Source organism: Xylocopa sonorina, chromosome 12 (genome assembly GCF_050948175.1).
Source record: "Xylocopa sonorina isolate GNS202 chromosome 12, iyXylSono1_principal, whole genome shotgun sequence".
NCBI lineage: Eukaryota > Metazoa > Arthropoda > Insecta > Hymenoptera > Apidae > Xylocopa > Xylocopa sonorina.
In genome coordinates this window covers 5,221,828-5,242,076 of record NC_135204.1, presented here as the reverse complement: position 1 = coordinate 5,242,076, position 20,249 = coordinate 5,221,828, and the positions used below count along the sequence as shown (strand labels likewise).

At 37.8% G+C, this 20,249-nt stretch overlaps 1 protein-coding gene across 5 annotated transcripts in view; it reads left to right on the top strand.

The window, feature by feature from the left end:
- Positions 1–601: 601 nt before the first annotated feature.
- Pns (DENN domain containing pinstripe) overlaps positions 602–20,249 on the top strand; it is a 32,466-nt gene continuing 12,818 nt past the window's right edge. For all 5 annotated transcript variants that reach the window (XR_013102588.1, XR_013102589.1, XM_076905904.1 and 2 more), the window contains exons 1-2: positions 602–895; positions 19,733–19,842. Coding sequence is in view for 3 of the 5 variants with exons in the window: in XM_076905904.1 (XP_076762019.1) it covers positions 778–895; positions 19,733–19,842 (228 nt within the window). In the remaining 2 variants the exon portion in view is untranslated. The remainder of the gene's footprint in view (positions 896–19,732; positions 19,843–20,249) is intronic.

Sequence of the window (20,249 nt, the reverse complement as noted above, 5' to 3'; positions counted from 1 at the left end):
AGAAAGGGTTAACAAAGCTGTAGAAAAGAGTAACGAATTTTAATTAACAAGAAAAATAGTATACACAAGGGTATCAAATGCGGAACGTGTGAAAAGAAAGAACAAAATGAACATAGATTGTTTAAAACAGTGCAAGAAAGAAAGTTGGGCAAAGTAAGAGCATTATGCTCTTCCAACCGCCATAATGCTTTAAAAAGAGTCAAAGAATATTTCATAATTATATAATTGAGAAAAAATGCGAGTAATATGAATCTACGAAACAAATTTTCAATCTCAATTCTAGAGAATAAAGAATACATCTTTCGTATCTCCGTTAAGGAGAATCTATCTTTAGGAGAAATCCTCTTAAAGAAGATCTATCTTTATTAATTTCCATTTTTGTAAACTTTCATCAAAGTATAAGATAAAAAAAAAAGAAATTTAATATTCGATAGCAATAATCTTGAAGAAGTGACGCAATTATCGCTTTTCTCCTCCTCCCAGCAAGTTTCTCAAGCGTTACCACCAAGCGTTTGAATTCTCGCGCCGTTGTCAGGCGGCAGCTGCGCGGCTCGATCCGCAGGCAAGTTCGCGTCGTCGAGTAAAGATCAATTTATTCGCGGCGAGAGGTCCGCACTCCGCGGAGTCGTGCGTTACGTTCGGGTACGCGTCAACATCAGCTGTTGTTTCGCTCTCGCGTGAAATGACAGTTTCGCGCTGGTTCATAATGTGGAGATCGTTCTCGTGAGAGTGTTTGCCGCGGATGTGAGTCGTATTCGACGCCTCTCGTCGTGAAAGATGAATGGGAGTCTGGGAATAATGCGCGGACCAGAGCAACATCCACAGAGGTTCGCGGATTATTTTGTCATATGCGGGCTGGACAAAGATTCGGGCTTGGAGCCAGACAAGTATTTCGGTGAGTCTACTTTTTTTTTTTTTCTTCTTCCCTTCTTTATTTTTCTCCAACCCTCGTCAATGAAACGCGTGATTCTAGTTTCACCGCGAGCTACGAGGAACGTCTCGTATTTACACGTGCAATTAATCTCCAGAGAAGTCGGATGGCTATTGACGAACGCTCGACCGTTTTTTTATGGTCCGACTGAAAGGCTGTGCTGCTGTTGCAATTTTCGAAATCGCTAGGTTGCGCAACGATAGATAATGTATCTCGTGTCAGATCAGTGAATCGCACCAGCGTCGGTTATTTAAGTCAACGCAGATACGAAGCTTCTGTTGGGGAATCTGACAAGACACACGGGACTCGTTAACCTTGGTTACCTTATTATTTCCGATTTATCGAATTAGATTAGACGCTTCTTTTTATTGGAATACGAACGTGCGGATGAATCGTAGAACGTGAAGCGTTTCGTTTTATTTGCACGTGATTGACACGTGAATTTCAATCGATGCCGTTGCACCCTTTAGAAAATGCCTCCCCTCTGCACGAGCCCGTTGACAATTCGAGCGGACGTTATATCGTAAGTTTCTTTCCGCTAGATTTGAAATTATAAAAAGGAACGTGTCCATCGGCTGTGTACTCGAGCGTGTAAATAGCGTTGCTTCTGGCAGAAACATTCCCGTCAGCGAGCCGTTCCGTTTCTTGATATGTTTTCAAATATGTACAGACCGATAGTGCCGCATAAATCGTGTAATCTCGTTAAGTTGCGCCCAGGGAAGCCGTGTTTAGCGAAAATCTGCACGCTCGGTGATAATCAAGTTCGTTGCGTATTTTTAATTGCACACTTTTTTTTAATGTCACTTAAATCGATACTTATTATTCGCTTATTTTTAATCTTCCGCGAAGGATGTTCGTTACAAAGCAATTTATTTCTCTCACTAAATATTACTCGCTCTTCGTAATGTAGATATACGTGAACAGCTCGTTAGAGGATAATACGTTCAGATTACGTAGCTCCTTTTCTTTCATTTCTTTTCTTTTCTGTAAAAATCGAGAAAGAGAAGACTCTCAAGAAACTGATTTCAAAGCAATTTCTCAATGAAGTAAATTACAGAATTGTTTCTAACTCCAAGTTTCTACAATAACATCGTTACACGTTCATTGGAAATTATTATTTCGTTTGTTTACGCATCTCCGTCCTCGAATATTCTCGCCATCCTATTTGGGAACGGTATTGTTTACGTGTATGTGCATAGGCACAGCGGTTAGCAGTTCGCGGCCACATTTTAAGAGGGTCGCTACCATTGAAAATGCAATTACTAGCCTGATAAACTTCGTTGAATATTTGATTGTTTATCGACTGATGGTTGGCAGCACTTGGCTGCGTAAAACCGCTTGAAACGCGAGCAACGGGGATGTGGGGGAAGCAACGGATCTCCCCGGGAAGAAAGATGCTCGTCTTGTACCAGCGATTTTTATTTTCCAGGAACGGCTCGGGATAGGATCGTTTTACCGCGGCAGCAGCAAGCCGTTAGGAAAATTCCGCGTTAGAAGATGCACGTGCCCCATTCGAACGATCAGCCGCAGCCTCTTGTATTTGTTTGCCTAACTCGTGCGATGCTTATTTTGGATTCACGTTTCACGGCCATGTTGATTCCCGTCACGCGCAATTTCTCGACTACTTTTAAAGAAAATTCGTTTCCTGTAGAGGGTAAAGAACAAGAAAGTACGCGGAAAAACCGTCCACAAGTCTGGAACGAGAATACAAGAGGAAAACCAGAAAACGGAGAATGCGAATAGGGAATTTTTTCTCGTTTCCTCTTTTAGAGATCGAATTTTAAAATTTTAAATACGTTCATTTGAAAATACGGATGCGCTGTATATATGTCGAAGTGCGATCTTGTGCGAAACGTGATACGGAATGCGGAATCGAGTTTTGATGAGTATAGAAATTTATTATATGGTATACTCCAGTCTGTATTTCCGCAGTTATTATTGAAGCGATAATCGACATATGGTTACGTTCACTGATTGATAAATGGCTCGCATCGTGGTCACACAATTGTGTACAGACACAAATAGGACAACAGAATCAGAGATAAGCCATTGCTTTGTTTTCAGATTTTGATATAGTGTTACAATCGCCACCAAATAATTCTGTTGGAACGAAATAGTTATGTAGAAACTTGGAACGTCGATTCTGGCCGATCGTTTCTCCACTTCTTCGGGGAATTTTTGTACAACGTCGTTAGTTTTTCAAGGTGGTCGTGGATGTGCTGGTCGTAACTCAATCCTGAAAACGCCCGATGAAAGTGGCCGGTATTGAATTACGACACACTTGCCTCGCTACAAATTTCTACGGTTGTTAAGTGCAACACGTGCTCGCATCGCGGTACACGTTGCTGCATCAGCGTGTAACCGCGCGGCGTTTTATCAGGCGGTTTCTAACGTTACATCGACATCTGCATTCTCAATGCAATTCCTCCACGTGATTATAAAATAACGAATACAGTTAACTTCGAACTTTTTTTAACCATCAAGGTACATTTCCCGATTATTACTCATGTGCGCATGATTAAGATATCAATAATGCGTACAGGTATGATAAGGATTACAAACACAAGTTTAATGTATTAACGCAGAATTTAAGTGCACGTGTTAGATAGATTTTCGTTGAAACTGCAATTTTGGGCAGCTGTATCTATGAGATACTTACTATTGCATTATGTTTAGAAATAAAAATTGCTTTTCAGTTTCTTCGCATATATTTTACGTAAAATTGCCACGTGTGTGCGTGATTCGATTTTATAAAGATAGAATGATTAACAATTAACATCTTGGAGGCGTTTTTATTTTGGTCTATACTTTGCAATAAAACTTTCACGATAATTACTAGTTTTGCGTACACACACGTTTTTCTGTTAATTAATTTTCAGAGTTCAAAAATGAACTCACAGCTAGCTTATAATTAGTTGGAATAATATTTTCCCTTTCTTTTTTTCTCTAATGTGGGTCACTGTTTTCTTCTGCTGCTCTTATACCGTTCCCGTGCGAAAAAGTAGCGTACGTTGCAATTTCTCACGGTGCCAAAAACCCATAGGTTGTCCTTCCTGCCTCCCGCGGTGTAAATTGAGAAAAACGCGGATTAGAAAGGCAGGTAGGTCGCGCTTTTACCGACGCGTCGTCCGCAAAATACACGGGCTATAAATTGAAACGTAATTCTGGCGCGCCCCAGAACGTACGTTCTGCGCGGCGAACAAAGGCTAATTGTGAACAATGCCAACAAGAAAGAGATGATCCCCCGTTTCGTTGAATTGTAACCTTCGACCTCGTCTGTTCGACGTGTTTAGTCATGTCGCATAGAATAAGTACTCCAGCTGCGAACAGGGAGAGAGCGAGAGAGTAGCCGGAGAAATTAGCATCATTGCAAGATTTCAAACGGTTTTCAACAGCTGCCTTATTGAAATTGAGTAATTTCTTTTTCTTTGATCGATAATAATTATGATCGTGCTCATCTGTTCCTGTGTTCTCTGGTTTTTCAACGAAATCTGTTTAATCTATTAATTTTAAATATTACAATACCCATAGAAGGATATTTTAGAAGCAACGAAATGGTATAGGTATAGGTATTGTTAAAAAAAAAAAACAATCTTGCATCTGCAAAATATGGCGTTCTACAAAAAATTGTCTACTTTTGTGCTTGAGCGTACAAAAGAAGAAGTAGAGAGGATAGGCGGTTTTTCGTCGTGGCAGTTTCCTGGAGTTTTTCTAAAAAAGGACGTTCTCGAATAAAGCAGGGTGCGACAAAGAAACAGGGGGAATTCTAAAGATACTGCATGCTGGGAGCAGCTGCAACAGATGCAGAGCAATACACCGTGAGCACTCTCAAGGATGATGAAATTAATCGGAACATCGAGAGCTTTCGAAAGCTAAATTCATTTGTTTGTTCACTCTAGCCCTTCGCAAACGAACCAGAATGTTATCTAGCTAATTAATCCGTCAGATCGCTTCCTGGTCGAGTGAATCGAAGATATCGTATCGTACACATTTCTGCTAATACACTCTGTGATTATTTTGCTGTTCAAGATAATTCCCAGGCATCGTTCGATGATAGATCTTTACTGTAACAATTGCCCTTCTTTATTTGAAACATTTCTTTCTGAATAGTTATAATTATATACAAAATGACCTAAACATTTATAATTATCAATAAGAAATTGTTTAAATATTTTAGTACATTTTTTGATGATCCATTTTGTTCTTTCTTCATACTTCACATTTATTATAAAATGTATTTAAAGCTGTAGTGCTTGTTGCATATGTTCCTAAGTACACAAATTAACAGGATTCTTCTCTTTAGAAATAAATTGAATCCGGCGAAGTATACAGTTGCTGTTTACTGGGTTTGTTGCCTCCGCGGTTTTTGATGGCTTCTGGTGCAATAGACTCTCAAACCATCCAATAGACACAGAGCCAGTATGCTCAGACTCGCCCATTCGTCAATTTAATATGTTGGTATAGTGAGACGATTCGATCGATCCAGTCGCACGCAAAGTTGAGCCATTAAACACGTCTGGCTGGCTATAGTACATAAGTGATGCTTGTCATAAAGGCGACAATAATGCCGAGGAACGGCTTTTCTTAATTATAGGCATTCCATTAGATTAGTTCGCGGCTATTCAGATAGATTGTATCTTACAAAAGACTGTTTACACGTCGTAAAATTTGCCAAGGTAACCGCGAACGACTAAATTGCCTGTACGCGTTGGTAAACATCGAAAGTATAAGTTGCCGATAACTATCATTAACAACACCTATATTATCGATACTTATCGACAAGCGAATTTGGGAGTCTCGCCCTGTGAACTTAAAAGTTGTATACCAAGTAAATACAGAAGGAACATTGTTTGATACAACGTATAGAATTTCAGGAAAGTTTCTTACTAAATATTCTAGATGATTTATTGCCACAAGATTTCATTATACATACAAAATGGAAATTGACCTTTATGTTGTAATCCAATCTTTAATGGTATCCTTAATAAGCTAGCTGAATATCTGTTACGTAGGTAATTTACATCTTGTGAATATTTACTAGCGGAGATTTCAATTTCCAGAGTACGCTTTTCTTTTTATGTACAATATTCATACGTCCAAAACATGTCAACTTTTTTTGAAGTCACGGTTCTCTTTTTAAGTCACATTTTTGCGTGCAATCTTATTATTACAGAAATTGTCTGATCGAGTCTATTTTAGCGAAAACTTCTTTCTTTTTGCTGTGATTACCGCTGGAAAGTTTAATTGTACACTCGGTGGTAATTATTGCGTACAGTTGAAAATGGGGATAACGTTGGAAATAAAAGAGGATAATAAATGCAGGAGAAAGTACGTTAGAAATGTATCGAATGTTATGCTACATGTTCCTATTAAATACTTTGTGCTATTTTTATTTTCCTGCGTTTTTCGATACACTTCGTAGAAAATGCTTAGTCATCTATGAAATCAGACATTCCTTTTTTTTTTTTCGCGAACTGTTACACGATTCGTGTGAACTCGGTTAGATGCTCGAACGTATGTTCGACTGAGCAGTATAATGGAAAGAGAAACAAGTAAGTCGCGCATTAAAATGCAACAGCCCCCAATCCACACATTAATTTAACGAGAAACATTTGACCGCGTGTAATCGCGCAGCTGTAATTAACGCTGCCTGGTTGAAACTTTCCAAGAAGATCTTCTCCTTTCAATGTTTGACAAATTCCACGTCCGTACACAGACATACGCACATTTTTCGTAGAACAGGCTGGATTCGCGTGATGCGATTCGTGCTACGCGCTCTTATTTTTATCCTTGTTCGTCTCCGCACGAATTCTTCGGGTCGTTACTTACGATCGAGTCGCCTTGCGATGGCGAAATTTAGTTCACTAGCGTTCACCAGGATCTATTATTATTTCCAGATTGAATACGCTAATTTATATCGATATAGTTACAATTGTCACGTTTGACTTGCAATTTTTGCCGTACACTAATTAATTTTGAAATTAGACGAAACAAATTAAACACTTTAAGTAAGTAAGCTGATCGATTAACGATTTTCGCGAGAAATCTTATCGAAAGAATGTTATGTTATAATTTTGTATCTATTTTTTTGATCGACCATTAACGATCCGAATGAATTCAACTCAACAGCCCAATCAGTTAACAGAGTTAACATGCGGGAGTGTAAAAGAATCGCGGTATGGGATGCAAGAAATATTAGAAGTTCCGTTCATTGAGCCCTGACATTGCACGTGGGTCAGCGACATCTGGAGTCATTACGTTAAAACCAGTTGAAAAAAAATTGAACACGCTCAGTACACATGGCCGTGTTATAAAGTATCCAATTATGTGTAAAAGGGTTATTTATACCACTGTGCGTACGTCATCTCCCTGTTCCTCTATCTCGTGATGGAACGAGGGAAAGACCGATTCTGTTTAGCAGTCTTCCTTCCGGTAAACAGTATAGGTTATCAGTAAACGGTCACCGTTTACGCAAGGGAAACACATTCACGTAACAAGTACGCGGAACGCATACGCGTATCCATGTCGCGTATATATTCGCGAGATAGCAATCGCTCGAGCATCTCTCTGTTGTTATAGAACGCACCAACAATGCGTGCCCAGTTATTCAACATTTACAATCGCGTTACGATTGAACGGGGCGCACGTAGCGAACCGTTACGATCGTGAGAAGTATCACTGACGATCCATCGGATCAGTTATTGTACGGCGATCTAACGATCAATAAACTTGACTTTATGAGCTGGATATCCCATTAACGATAAGTGTCACGTTACATAGCACTGCGTTCCAATTTGTTGTTACAAAAAAAGAATCAATTTCGAAATCATGGAAGTACAGTAAATCAGCGTTTCGCAAATTTCTCTTGTCGCTGGACACTATTTAAGTCCAGCAATTTTCACGAACGTTACACTAAATCTGAGTCTTTAGTTATGTAATAAATGGTAATACTGATATATTAGATGAACAAGATAAAAGTTTATTTCATGTATTTATGTATGAAATGAGAAAGTTGAGATTTTGAAATTGAAATTTTTGTGGTGTATCAAATTTAGAGGTGTACGATCTAGGAAAGATATAGTCAGAGATGTCTCCCAGTTCTTGACACGTTGGGACACACTGGTGGGAAACATAAAGTCATTTGTATTTTCCAATTTTCCTCCCTCCTTGCCAGCGTGGGTGACGTCATCTTGCAATGGGTCATTTGTGCGCGCAGGGGGGTCCCCAGTGCTTAAGTACGCGTTTAAAGGGCGGAAGTATGGTTACAGAGCAAAGTTGTGTGGTCCGTGCGAGCAATGATCGCAGTGCTCTAAAAAAAATTCTACTTTTACGTTATTTCGTTGTATTTCGTGCAATTCGGATTTTATCGTCTTAGTCATTTTTTTCGTGAACATTGATTATAACCAGGCACCGATCCGATAAAAGATACACGTATAAATTCAACGAAACAATTGTAGATCAATTTACAAGTCCATTTTGAATATTTAACAATTTAATGTTGCATATATTGCAATATTTTTGCATGTCGTACATATTCTATGTTTTCCTGCATGTTAAAATTTCATTTTAATGCATAAACATTCGCGGTTTGCTTATCATATATTTATTCCTTGGAATATTTAAGCATATTTAAGCAGGTTTGCACGTAAATAGGTGCATATATTGAATGGGTGCATTGATTCGATGCAACATCGGCACTGAATCAATTCCTACACTGCATTGGTACATCAATGCGCGTCGACATTATTGCCGATGCGAATAATAAATAATTGCTTTCAACGCGTTATAGACGCGAATATATTGAACGTGATCTGTCCCTCGAATATTGAGATCTTAGATTGTTGTTTTACTTTGTTATTATGGGGAGCGTGAGTCATCCGGTAGTAGGGCTTAAAATAATCGCCGCTGTTTTTACTGGTGTGGGAAAATGTCTCAAGAACGAGACGCACGTTTCCGAGAAATGAATAACGTGGCCAAACATACTGTTATCTCACAGTGACGCGGTCTTATCGTATAAATGATACATATGTAACACAAATAAACTCAATTTTACATATGTTACATTTTCCCAAAACCTATTTAATTTTATTTAAATGTAACAAAATTAGCTCTTTTTTTTAATAACAGTAAGATTATATATATAATCCATTCCGTACATTATATATATCATATATTATGCATTCCATATATTATACAGCACGTGGTAGCAGAATTTTATATATAATTATTTATCTGTTAAAATAATTGCACGTTTTTCTTTATTTTCGGGTGGTTCGTTGTGATTTGTTCTGCTCCACAGTGAGCAGATGTAATCGATTAAATAAAGGAACGAGGTAGACCAGCTAACAGGAAAGTTTAACAAGGGGTTGATCCTGAAATCGAGACACTCTCGAAGGAACACCCCAGACTGGAATCGAATTTTCGTCTTGCATTCGAAACCAACGGGTCTAAAAATAACGTTTCACACTTGCGCGGCAGTGCAGCCCTTTCGTAGCTCGAGCAAAGGGTGCAGCGTTTCTAGGGAAGGGGATGTCGCTTTGTATAAATACTCTTACGATAACAAATATTAAAATCTCGCCAATACAGTTATTTGCACACCAATCAGTATATTTTTTGTTTTTTTTTCGCTAAATTACAAATGACCACAAAAAATAATATTCGACAATTTTGTACAAAAGGGTGAAGATAATTTGTTTAATGTGAAAAATTGATTTTCTATTAGCAAACAATATTTTCTAACGTGTGGTTTGTGCTTAGAACTAACCTGCGGGAAATGAAACACTTTGGATTCTGTCCAAGATGTAAATGTTATAATGTATTAGTTTTAGAGGAAAGTGGGGCAAGTTAAGTGGTGCGCTTTACTTCTAGATGATATCCAGCTTTCCTTGATATAAATGACAACACAGTATACTAGAACTGTGCATTGTGTACCAACGGTAAATTCTTCTATAGTTTTCTACGTTTTTGTTCTCAACATTTATGAAAACGACGAAATTTTGAAACGTGTACTGTTCTTTGTTATGACACTATTGTATAAACTGAAGAATATTACTATTTCCTGATTCTCGTAGATCTGTCTGGACGGTGCAGTACCAACTTGTTTTAGCTGATACCAGTTCTCGTGTGTCCTTTTCATTTAATATCCTGTTTGAACAGCAAACGGTTAAACGACACCGCAGAAACTTCCGCGAGACAAATGAAGCGTTCATTTCGTTTTTTGCGGAAACAAAGAATTTTCCATACCACCTGATACCAAACCAGAAATCCATAAGTTCGAAATTCGTCCGTTTGCTATTTTGTAGGATTGTATCCTCGTGTCCTCTGCGCGTGCAAACATTTGCTTTCCATTTGTCCGCGTTTGCACAAGTTCGAAACGAAACCGTGGATATTTCGTCCCGCGGAACTAGAACGGACCAGTGTCCCACTTGGAAAAAATATTTTTAACGCGACGCTGAAGTCTGAAAAAAAAAAAAGAAATAGAAAACTGGATATCTGTCGACGTGAAGTGAATTAACACTTTCATTGATTTATCGATTGCCATGGAGCCTACTCGTGTACATCTACGGTGTTAAGTAAATGCGAAACGATAGAGGGCAATTGAAGAGCAACAAGTTGATAAAAATTAATGCAACTCGTGTGGACTTGGCACTTCGTCGTATTGATACATTTACAGAAATACGTGCAAATTGTATAAGTATGCATACACTTGGACTTGTAATATATTTGGAAATTTTTACGCGAAGACATTCGAGGGTGGACTTAAATTTTTTGAATGGGGTATGGGCGATTAACGGGTACCGTTTCGTCTAGACCAATCTCTTGACGAATTACCGAAGTTCATTATCACGTAGCGTATAAATATTTGCATTGACGTTGCTCAAAGGGTAAAGATCAAAGAGACGGAAACGGGGATAATGGGAGCAGAATTGCACAGCCGCATTTTAAAAGGACGCGACGAGAAGGATGGCGCTAAGAGGGATAAAGAAAGGTTAAACGACGTTTAACTTCAGTTGCAAGATGAATTTCTACTTTTCCTTCTATTATTGCGCGGTACTAGCTACGCTTAAAAGTTCCTAGTGTGTTAATATTTCGAAACGTGCAACTTTTCGCTCGAACGTACGAACTTTTTGGTGAAAAATACTCTTTCGATTGATTGTAATTATTGTGAAAAGTTAGAGTCTCGTGGAAATTGCTGAGTATTCATTTTTTCTTGCTAATTAATTGCAAGTATTATGAAAGTACAAGTTTTATGATAATTGAAAAAAGTGCTCGCTCTTTTACAAGTATTGTTTCAACTTTTATGAAAGTATTCTTCCTTTCTCTGAAAGGAATCTTCTACTTTTTATTACTCGTTGTCAGCAACAGAAATTCTTGTACGTTTGCCATTGAATGCTCTTTACAACTGAATAGCTGATATTGAATTGCAAACTTAAATTGGGAACAATAATTTTAAGAAGGGAGACGTTGCTTTTACATAAGCTCTGTTTTAATTCTTAAATCATTCACAATATAAGTATCATATCGCTTACATCTGTAGCGAAGTACTTTTATATAATATCAACGGTGGTCGATAAAATTGTACTTCTTTCATGTCAAATTAATTTCAAATTTGTTACTTCTTATAATATTTCTTTACTTTACTTACTATTTCTTATATATTTATATACTTTTTATATAATATAATATTTCTATTTTACTTTTATCTTGTTGCAGCGTTGAAATTTAGTGGACGTTTAATAAGAAATTTTTAAGCCTGTAGAAGAAAAGGAATTTGTTAGAGATTTTTTCGAGCGTATAGATTTCGAGTGGAATCGGATGACGCCACTAAATGTCCAAGGAAAAATATACGTACTTAGTTGTTGTACAGTGTCTCACCTCACGCGTGTAGTGTACCTCCGAATCAATACTTCCTGCACTATAGGGGCACGTCTAACGTTTAATGCTCGTTTTTCGTTACCCTCTTCGGCTGTAATCTTCTTTTCTTCCTGCCTTTTATCCTTGCTGATCCATCGTCCACGGGACTGTAACAGATGCTTTGTTCCTCTAGTTTGATTTTACGCTATTCTAGCCACGTTACACACGGTGATCGTTAAGTACCCATTATGTAACTATACACGAGTATAACGTGACACGTATGTTACGTTGTCGTCGAACAATAATGTGAGTGCAATTGTCTTTTGAAAATTTCCCCTCGTTCTCGAATTCTCAGAGGATACTCCTTTTATTATACTGAATGTAAGAGAACTATCATTATACAATTTAATTCATACATTTTTTTTTATATACTTGTGCTTACTTTAGAATCGAGTAATTAAAACTTTACATCCTCCTCGCTTTGTTTTATACGTTTAATTTATGTTCATTTATGTAATGCAATTTGTAGAGAATATTTAAAGAATATTGGACGTGTCCTTGGGAAAAGACCAATTTAAGAAACTTCAGTAAAAATGAATAATAAGGCCATTTAAGAAAAGAGGATGAGATTGATGATGACTCTAGTATTCTCTGTTGAAATTACTCGCGAAGTCGTTATCCAAGAAATTGTAATAAATGCGGAGTTACTTTGTGTTCCTCGTTACGGATGTTTATTCGCAGCGTTCGCGAGGGAAGTTTTAATAAAGTTTCAACAATCGGCCCGGAAAATGTTGCTAGCCGCTGCAGTAGCTCAATCGACGGTTTTTCCACTTGCACAACGACTCCAAAATGCAAGGCTTTCCAAGAAAGTGTTGCACACACTCGAGAGTGCAAGTGAAGTGGTAAATAAAAGGAAGTGGCTGGCATTATTTTGTTTTTCTCCTCGAAACACTTTCCGCTTGTGAACTAATTCATTTTGCACGCGTTGAATTATCCTTGTGGGTGGTTAAGGGTTGGCTAAACGAGCATTTTAAAAGTGGATGACTTGCGGAGTGAATTTCAAGCTTTAAGAAAAATGCTGTATCGATTTTTGTTATTTTTTGGCGCTTGTATGATATTTTCTGTTAAAGTTTTATCGTATACGCTTCGTTTTGGAATATTTTTTCCATTATAAAGTAAAGCATTTCACGTGAAACGTTGACTTTGATATATTACAATTTTTTTTATACGAATTTTATAACTGTTACAATTTATGAGCGACTCTTTTTTATAGAGAAATGTGAAGCCTCTAATAATTTGGATCATTTTCAAAATTAACGACATACCTTGTGACAGTTTTGCGAGGAGACATAGTGAGCAAATAGCCAGTATTGATTTTTCCGGTCTTCTTCTGGTTTTCTTATAAGGGGACATCCCCCAACCCCTTCTGGACTAAGTCGTTGATTTTTATAAGACTTGTATACGATGTGCTTCTAAAAAAAATATTTGATACGTATCACTATTTTTTATGTGTTGATATCCACGACGAATGGATGGAAACAACCCTTAAATATGGGGGTTGAGAATATATTTCATAAGAAATTATACATGGATATATTATAATCTAATTCATTAATAAATCTGTAACAGAAGAACTGAAAAAAATTAAGAAACTAAAAGAAGCTAAGTGAAACAAAAAATAGAATTGATATTTAAAATTGAATATTGAAATTTTCAGAGGAAACAGCTATTAGAAAAGTTAAATTAAAAGGAAGAAAATGAACTGAATATCAAATATGATGGATATCAATAATAATGTTAAGATTGAAAAAAGGAGAAGAGTTATATTAAAAGCAGATGAAGTAATTTAATATCGTAGAATTAAGATTACAAGCTTAATATTTAATTTTCTTTTTTTTTTAAGTGGCAGGCTTTAGCAAGTAAAAGAAAACTGTGGTTTCTTTTGATACCTAAGATTATCCGTTCGTCGTAGCTTTTCAAGGTGTTTCCAACGATATTGCGGGTTCTGCCTGATTCTCCGTATATAATAGCGAAATATTATATTATTTTAGAAACTAGATATCTATGTTGCACCATTACACGAGTAATAATTAACGACGGATCTGTTAGTCCTTGCGCTTGCTAAGGAAGCATTATATAATATTAGAAATTAGTTATGTACGAGCTACATTACGTCGCATCTAACTAATTATTATATGCAATCTCTGTTATTATGTTAGATGGTCAGACTTTCATTTTTCTCATAATGACAATATTAAGATCCATTCAGAAATATTGGAATAAAAGGGTGCAAGTGTTAAGTCGTGACACTTCATACTTTTCTTTGATTTATTATAATTTTTGTAATAAGATAAAATGTCGAAGTTTTGAAAATTTTTTATAATTGGAAAAAGAACATTTTTCATTGTTGCTCGGTTCAGAAATATATTTGATCTTTTGGAATATATGTCACCGGGAATAAATAGTAATATCGTTCAGGTGGTATCCCGTATTTTATTTCATGCAACTCGTTCAATGCCATTCGCCAAACATATTATGTTCATTATAGCATAGCATTATATCAAAGGAAAGTTGTTGGGAATTCTCAATGATATTTCACAGCTAAAAGCGAGCGAGATAAAACAGGATTTAATGATATTTCATTTCCTTTGAAGAATATATTGGGAATATATTTTTAAAGTACAATGCAGAAGAGAAATAAGAAAATATGTTTAATTGATTGCTGATAAAATTGTTGTTTCATTTACAATTGCAGGAATATGCCTAACGTTTAAATAATATTTTTAAATGCAACGTATTTAGGAGAAAATCGTCTTCTCTCCCATTATTAGGGTATACTGATTTTATAATAAATCAATTAAAATTCTTCTCAAGTAGCACACAAACTGTTGTCCATTAGAAAAGAATAAAATAAAATTTGTATTACGTACATACATCTTAAGTCCCAAGTACCGCCATTACTGTAGGTACACTTCTTATAATAATATCAGATATAATGTTTCTTTATTCGATTGTACTTTAGATTGTTCATAGTTTCCTTTTTTTTTTGTTGAATTTGCCGCAGACAAATAGTGGAACTGTACAGTTTACGTAAATCTAATTAAATGACGATATGTTACACTGATTGGGGTTAAAGGCGAAGGTGAAAGCAGGAATATTACTTGGCATAATCTTCTTTTTCTCGGCAAATAATTAAGTTATACGGCTTCATCCGTGACGGTTGCGCTAGAAACTAGCGAAATCTCTTTACCGTTCGTCGCTTCATTATGAATACTGTGTATGTATATAGTTGGCAGTATCCAGACGTTCTTTGGAGAACGGAGATCACTTTTCCCTTATTTTCACTGCAACGTTCCTTACCCCAACATTAATTTTTCTGAAAGATCCAACGTATAACAATTCACGCATTGAATATCTTTTATACCTCATATATATCACATATTTTTAATTACAAAATAAAAAAAACAAATAGAAAATTGAAAGCAACAACGAAGTAAAATCTCGAATAAATATGAAAGCTCTCGATCTATCGATATTTAAAGTATTACCAGCGACAGAAAGCGAATATATAACACGAAGCTCGTTAATTCCTATCAATAGAGTATTGGTCACGTGCATACGCGCGCGCGCAAGGAGAGCCTAACAAAGCATTGAATAAAACATGGAAAATCCTAGATTCGAAAACTTCTGAGTGCGCGAAGGTTTCATATTTCCTCGCGCGGAAAGAGGCGCAATCACACGGCCAGGTACGTTTCTCGATGAGGCCGCAGAAAATGTAACGTTCCGCGCGCGGCTCGTGAATGCCCTCAGCACCCGTCCGTTTAACTAAGCAATCGCCGTACAATTTCCTCCGGTCAATTAAGCTCGCTGACGACAGAGGAGTGCATAACGCCGGGGCGTTTCATCGCGTAAGAAACTCGTGGATGCTTTCACCCGCGGCAGGGGAACGTTATTAAACTGCGATCCGTGTGTGATAGCGCGATAATGTAACACCTCTCGCGCGTCCACAGAAGTTCTCTTAGCCCTGAGAAAGCCGGGGACCCCACTTACGGTAACAGTTCGTTTCCTTTCTATTCGACGGCGTTTCTACAGGTGGCGCTGGTCACGCGTTGTTATAATTTTCAGATTCCAGAATCCAGATCGCTACCCAATTTTTCGTGTCTGTCTTTCTTATCAATTATTTTTTTTGTCACAGCCTGCTGGACACTGAATTACGAGACGCTTGGCGGTGTTTGGATTTTATTCTCTCGCGTTGCCTTCGAATTTTTTCAAAAATTCTTTATTGCTGTCGACGTTTTGATCAACGGGTGGGGAGATCGAACATTCGGAATTGGGAGGAGAGATATTCACCTGCGTATTAACGGCACGAACACTACTGGCGGCTGGCAAATGGCACACGGCTCATTGGATTATCGTCGTTAGCTCGTTCACTGAATTTCCAAGCGGAGATTGGACCGTGTAACAGTTGATAGTGGCAATTAAAATCACCGAGCGGACTTAATCTTGGGCCCGAATTCCTTGGATCGGCAAATGTGACCGTCTGATTGCCACGAATCCGGCAACGAAATGCCTGCTGCCCCATTACGCGGCTTTCAGAGCTGAAATTGTTACCGCGATAAAGGTGCATCTAAATTGAATAATCTAGTCGGCTATTGTTGCAAAGTCCCGTAATTGCGTCGCTCCTCGTAATTACCTCTTTCAGACCTCGCGAGGACCCTTTTATTATTATGTAATAATGGGACAACGATAAACGAGCGGCTCGGCTAGCAGAGGATAATATTGCGCGTACCCTATTTTTTTGGGAAACCGTGGAAATATTGTTTACGTAGTAAACTTCAATTTCTGTAGAAGAAAATTAATATCAGGGAACCGTATTATCAATAATAATAAGTATCAGGAGGATTACACCAAAGCAGTTTTCGTACGAGTCTTCGTTTAATTAATTGGTTCATATATAAGAACTTTCTGAGCTGACAATGCTACCCCACGATAAATGCACAAGTCTGTTAGGCAGCCTTATTTATGGGTTCACTACAGATCCAAGATAGAACGTCCTTTCTTTTCTTTTCCTTCTCTTTCTGAGTTATCTTACAATTATTAACGTACACTACGTTTCAACTAGACCGCTGTAAAATTTTCCAGACAAGTGATCGCAATTTTGCTTACAGTTTCAATTTGATAGAATTAAATCTAATCTGAGAGATTGCACGTATTAGTGTACATACTGTGGCAAATAGAAATGCAGTGTTAACAATTAAACAAAGGGCAAAGATAGCGCAAACGTAAGGAGAATCTTGTTTTTTAGAACAATTCCTTTGAATCGATCCTGCATGTATTAATGCCCTTTTGTGCAATATGAATGGGACCATTCATACCGATATAACTGCAAAAGTTAATTAACACACAAGAGACGGGTACAATGCGCTCATTGAAGATTATTATCCGGAATAGTTGGATGAGATTGCAACTCGTTCTGCGAATAATAATTCCCAATATAGACGAAGATATTAAACCAGACAAAAGTGGTACAAGTTAAAAATACATAGCGGGACAAGACTGAAAATTTCTAATTACGTAATTGCAATTTTATCCTAAAACAATCAGTGCTTTATTACCTCCAATGGTCTTCCTATTGATACTCTACTTTATATAAAATTATACTATGCAAATAATTTTTTATTTTACAGAAAAACCTTCCTTTACAATTGAGGTACAAACTGCGCTACGAATTTAATTTTATCAAATACCCATAAAGCAAATATTTCGTTCGTAAAAGAGAAAACAATTTATTCATCACAAATAGAGTTAAAAACAAAATATAATTAACCTGAATTAATTAAATTTTTGTCAACGCGCTCTCACATTGAAGTATGGAAAATCCCTGGACAGTCGATTTCCGAATACCTTTTTAAAATACGCATTGTATTCATCGTATCACGTGAACACCTTTCATACGAGGTACAAGCGACAAGCAGCTAAGAAAAACCAGCAAAAGTTACGTGTAATGGCGCAGTACAATACGAGCTCGTTCAGGGTTTCTTTCCAGGACAATCCGGCTGGAATTGTGGCTGGTGGCAGACGGGAATATCGTCTAGGAGTCGAGGGGAGAGGGAACGAAACCCTCGTCACGTAACTTTCCTTTGATCCAGCCTAGAGGAAATAAAGGTTTTTACGGCGTTGCATCGCTGGCGATAACTGTTATGGCTGGTACAGCAGCCCTTGGTAATTTTTACGGGGAAAGATGCCAAGAGCTTTCGAACGAGAGATTTCGACGACCCACGGAGGGCCATGGGCGACGTGCTTTAATCTTTTTATCGTTAAGAGGTGTCCACAGTGTATTACCTATAAAATTTCAAATTCGATTGATTAATACCATCGCAGATATCAACTTGAACGTCTGTTTACATTACATCACACTTCTAAGTCGATTCTAAATTGTAAGAACAGGATTAAGGACGCGTTGTTCCTTCAAAATCTCAAACGATTCGACATCTAGTTATAACTCATTATTTGATATTACTCTAATCGAATTAAAAAGAGAAAAGAGGGATGGAGGAAGAGAGAGGGTGGATGAGAGATGGAAGAAAAAGCAGCCCGTTTACAAGCAAAAGCCACGTTTCCCTTCAGCCGCCGATTAGGTTCCCGGTGTAATCAAATTCTCTCTCGACGAGCCCACATCGTACACATTTTAGCCGCCTCCTTGGGCGGCCGTTCGATCACGAACGATTAACCCTGCACAAGGGTGCTGTTGTGCTCGCCGTGCGCGCGAGGCGGCTGGAACGTCGCCAGAGCCTCAACAATCTCATTCAGGTCGAGCTGCTCTGGGATATGTACCACGTTCAATAACAACTTGCCGACGCTGCCGTCGAGAGATTCTAATTTTTCTCAGGAAAGAAGAGACTTTCCCTCTTGCTCGCGCGGCCAGGAATTGCAGGTATCCAAGATGACGCACTTAGGCCGCGTTGGGCCGAGAACAATGTGCAAACTGGAGTGAATACTCCTGTATAGCGTCACTCCTGAAACTCCTTTTTAAACCGTGCAATTTTTTCACGTTTTTCTCTTTTTTTTCTCCCTCTCTCTCTCTCTCTCTACTGGAGAACTTGTATGTACGTCACTTTTTTTCTGGGGAACGTTTGACCGAGTTGAACGTCACGTATGCACGTACACCGTGCAGCGAAAAATTTGGACTAATTACTTAGCTGCGACGACGCGTTGTCGCGAGAAGCGTCCTCTTGGGCTGTTGGCTCGAAAGCGTTAGGAGATTTCAAGGAGGACAAGGTTGTAGGCGTGTGGGATGTCGTATTGACGATTTGCACACTGGTGTTACGAATTTCCAAGTGTTGTACTTGAAATCTACTTGGAAACTGAAATTTAACAAAAGTGCTGAGGTGTGAAAAGGGGGAAAGAAAATTCTTTTTGCAAGGGATAAAGGTGAAATATATGGATTAAAATGGAAAGTTTATTGTACAACTCAGAATTATGTCTCTCTCTCTTGTGCGACGTTGAAAAAAGAAGATTGATTAAAAAGGTAGTCTCTTACATCAGACGAAGATACGTGTCCAAGTATTTGGCCAAAAGGTCACGGTCTCACTTACTGTTAACAAGTGTTACAACTTATCATTTGCGAGGCGTGCTGTTTGTGATTATTAAACGCCACAAGTTGGCTACCACGTACATTCAATTGCTTCGAATTCATTCGGAGCCTCTAATTGTGGAATTGTGCGTTGAAAAAGTGTAATTGTGAATTTGAACGTGCAACGTAAAGTTACGTCAGCGCCAACTATGCAGCTGTTGATTTTACAATGGCGTGGGAATCTGCCAGCAGCGCTCTGAATGTATTAAGTTTCGAAAATAACATTGATGTTTGTTCTACCAACGAACAACGACCAACAATCGTAAAACGATCTTCCTGGTTTCTAACGGAATATTATTTTGTTTGATTTCCAGGTGACTCTTTGCAATGCACACCTCTGGACCGAGCATACAAGAGCAAAGTGCTGGGACATTATCCAGATTCAGTACCGTGGAACCCTTTCGACGAACACGCTGTCTGCATGGTAAGTAATCGATAAATATCGTTCTCGCAAATTGTAATTTCTAGAGTGACGCATGCGTGTATTTTTTACAATGTTCATCTGCTCTAATTTGTTTAATTCGACTAATTTATCAGTTCCTTCTAGTAGTGGTAATGCGTTAATATAATTATTATTGATTGAGGACGAATAACTTATCGATTGTAAAATAAGTAATTCTGAAGTGTGTAACTTGGAACAAAAATGTATCGATGGAATTCTTCTTTTAGAGAGTTCAAAGTAACTTATATAAGTTTTGCAAATCTGTATTAACACTTCGCCTACGCTTTACTGACAGTGACTTTCCATTTATGTAGCGTGGCTCATCGTCTACCCACTATGTTTATTTGCATTCGCAAAATGTGCTGCTAAAATCACTAATGAACTTGGAA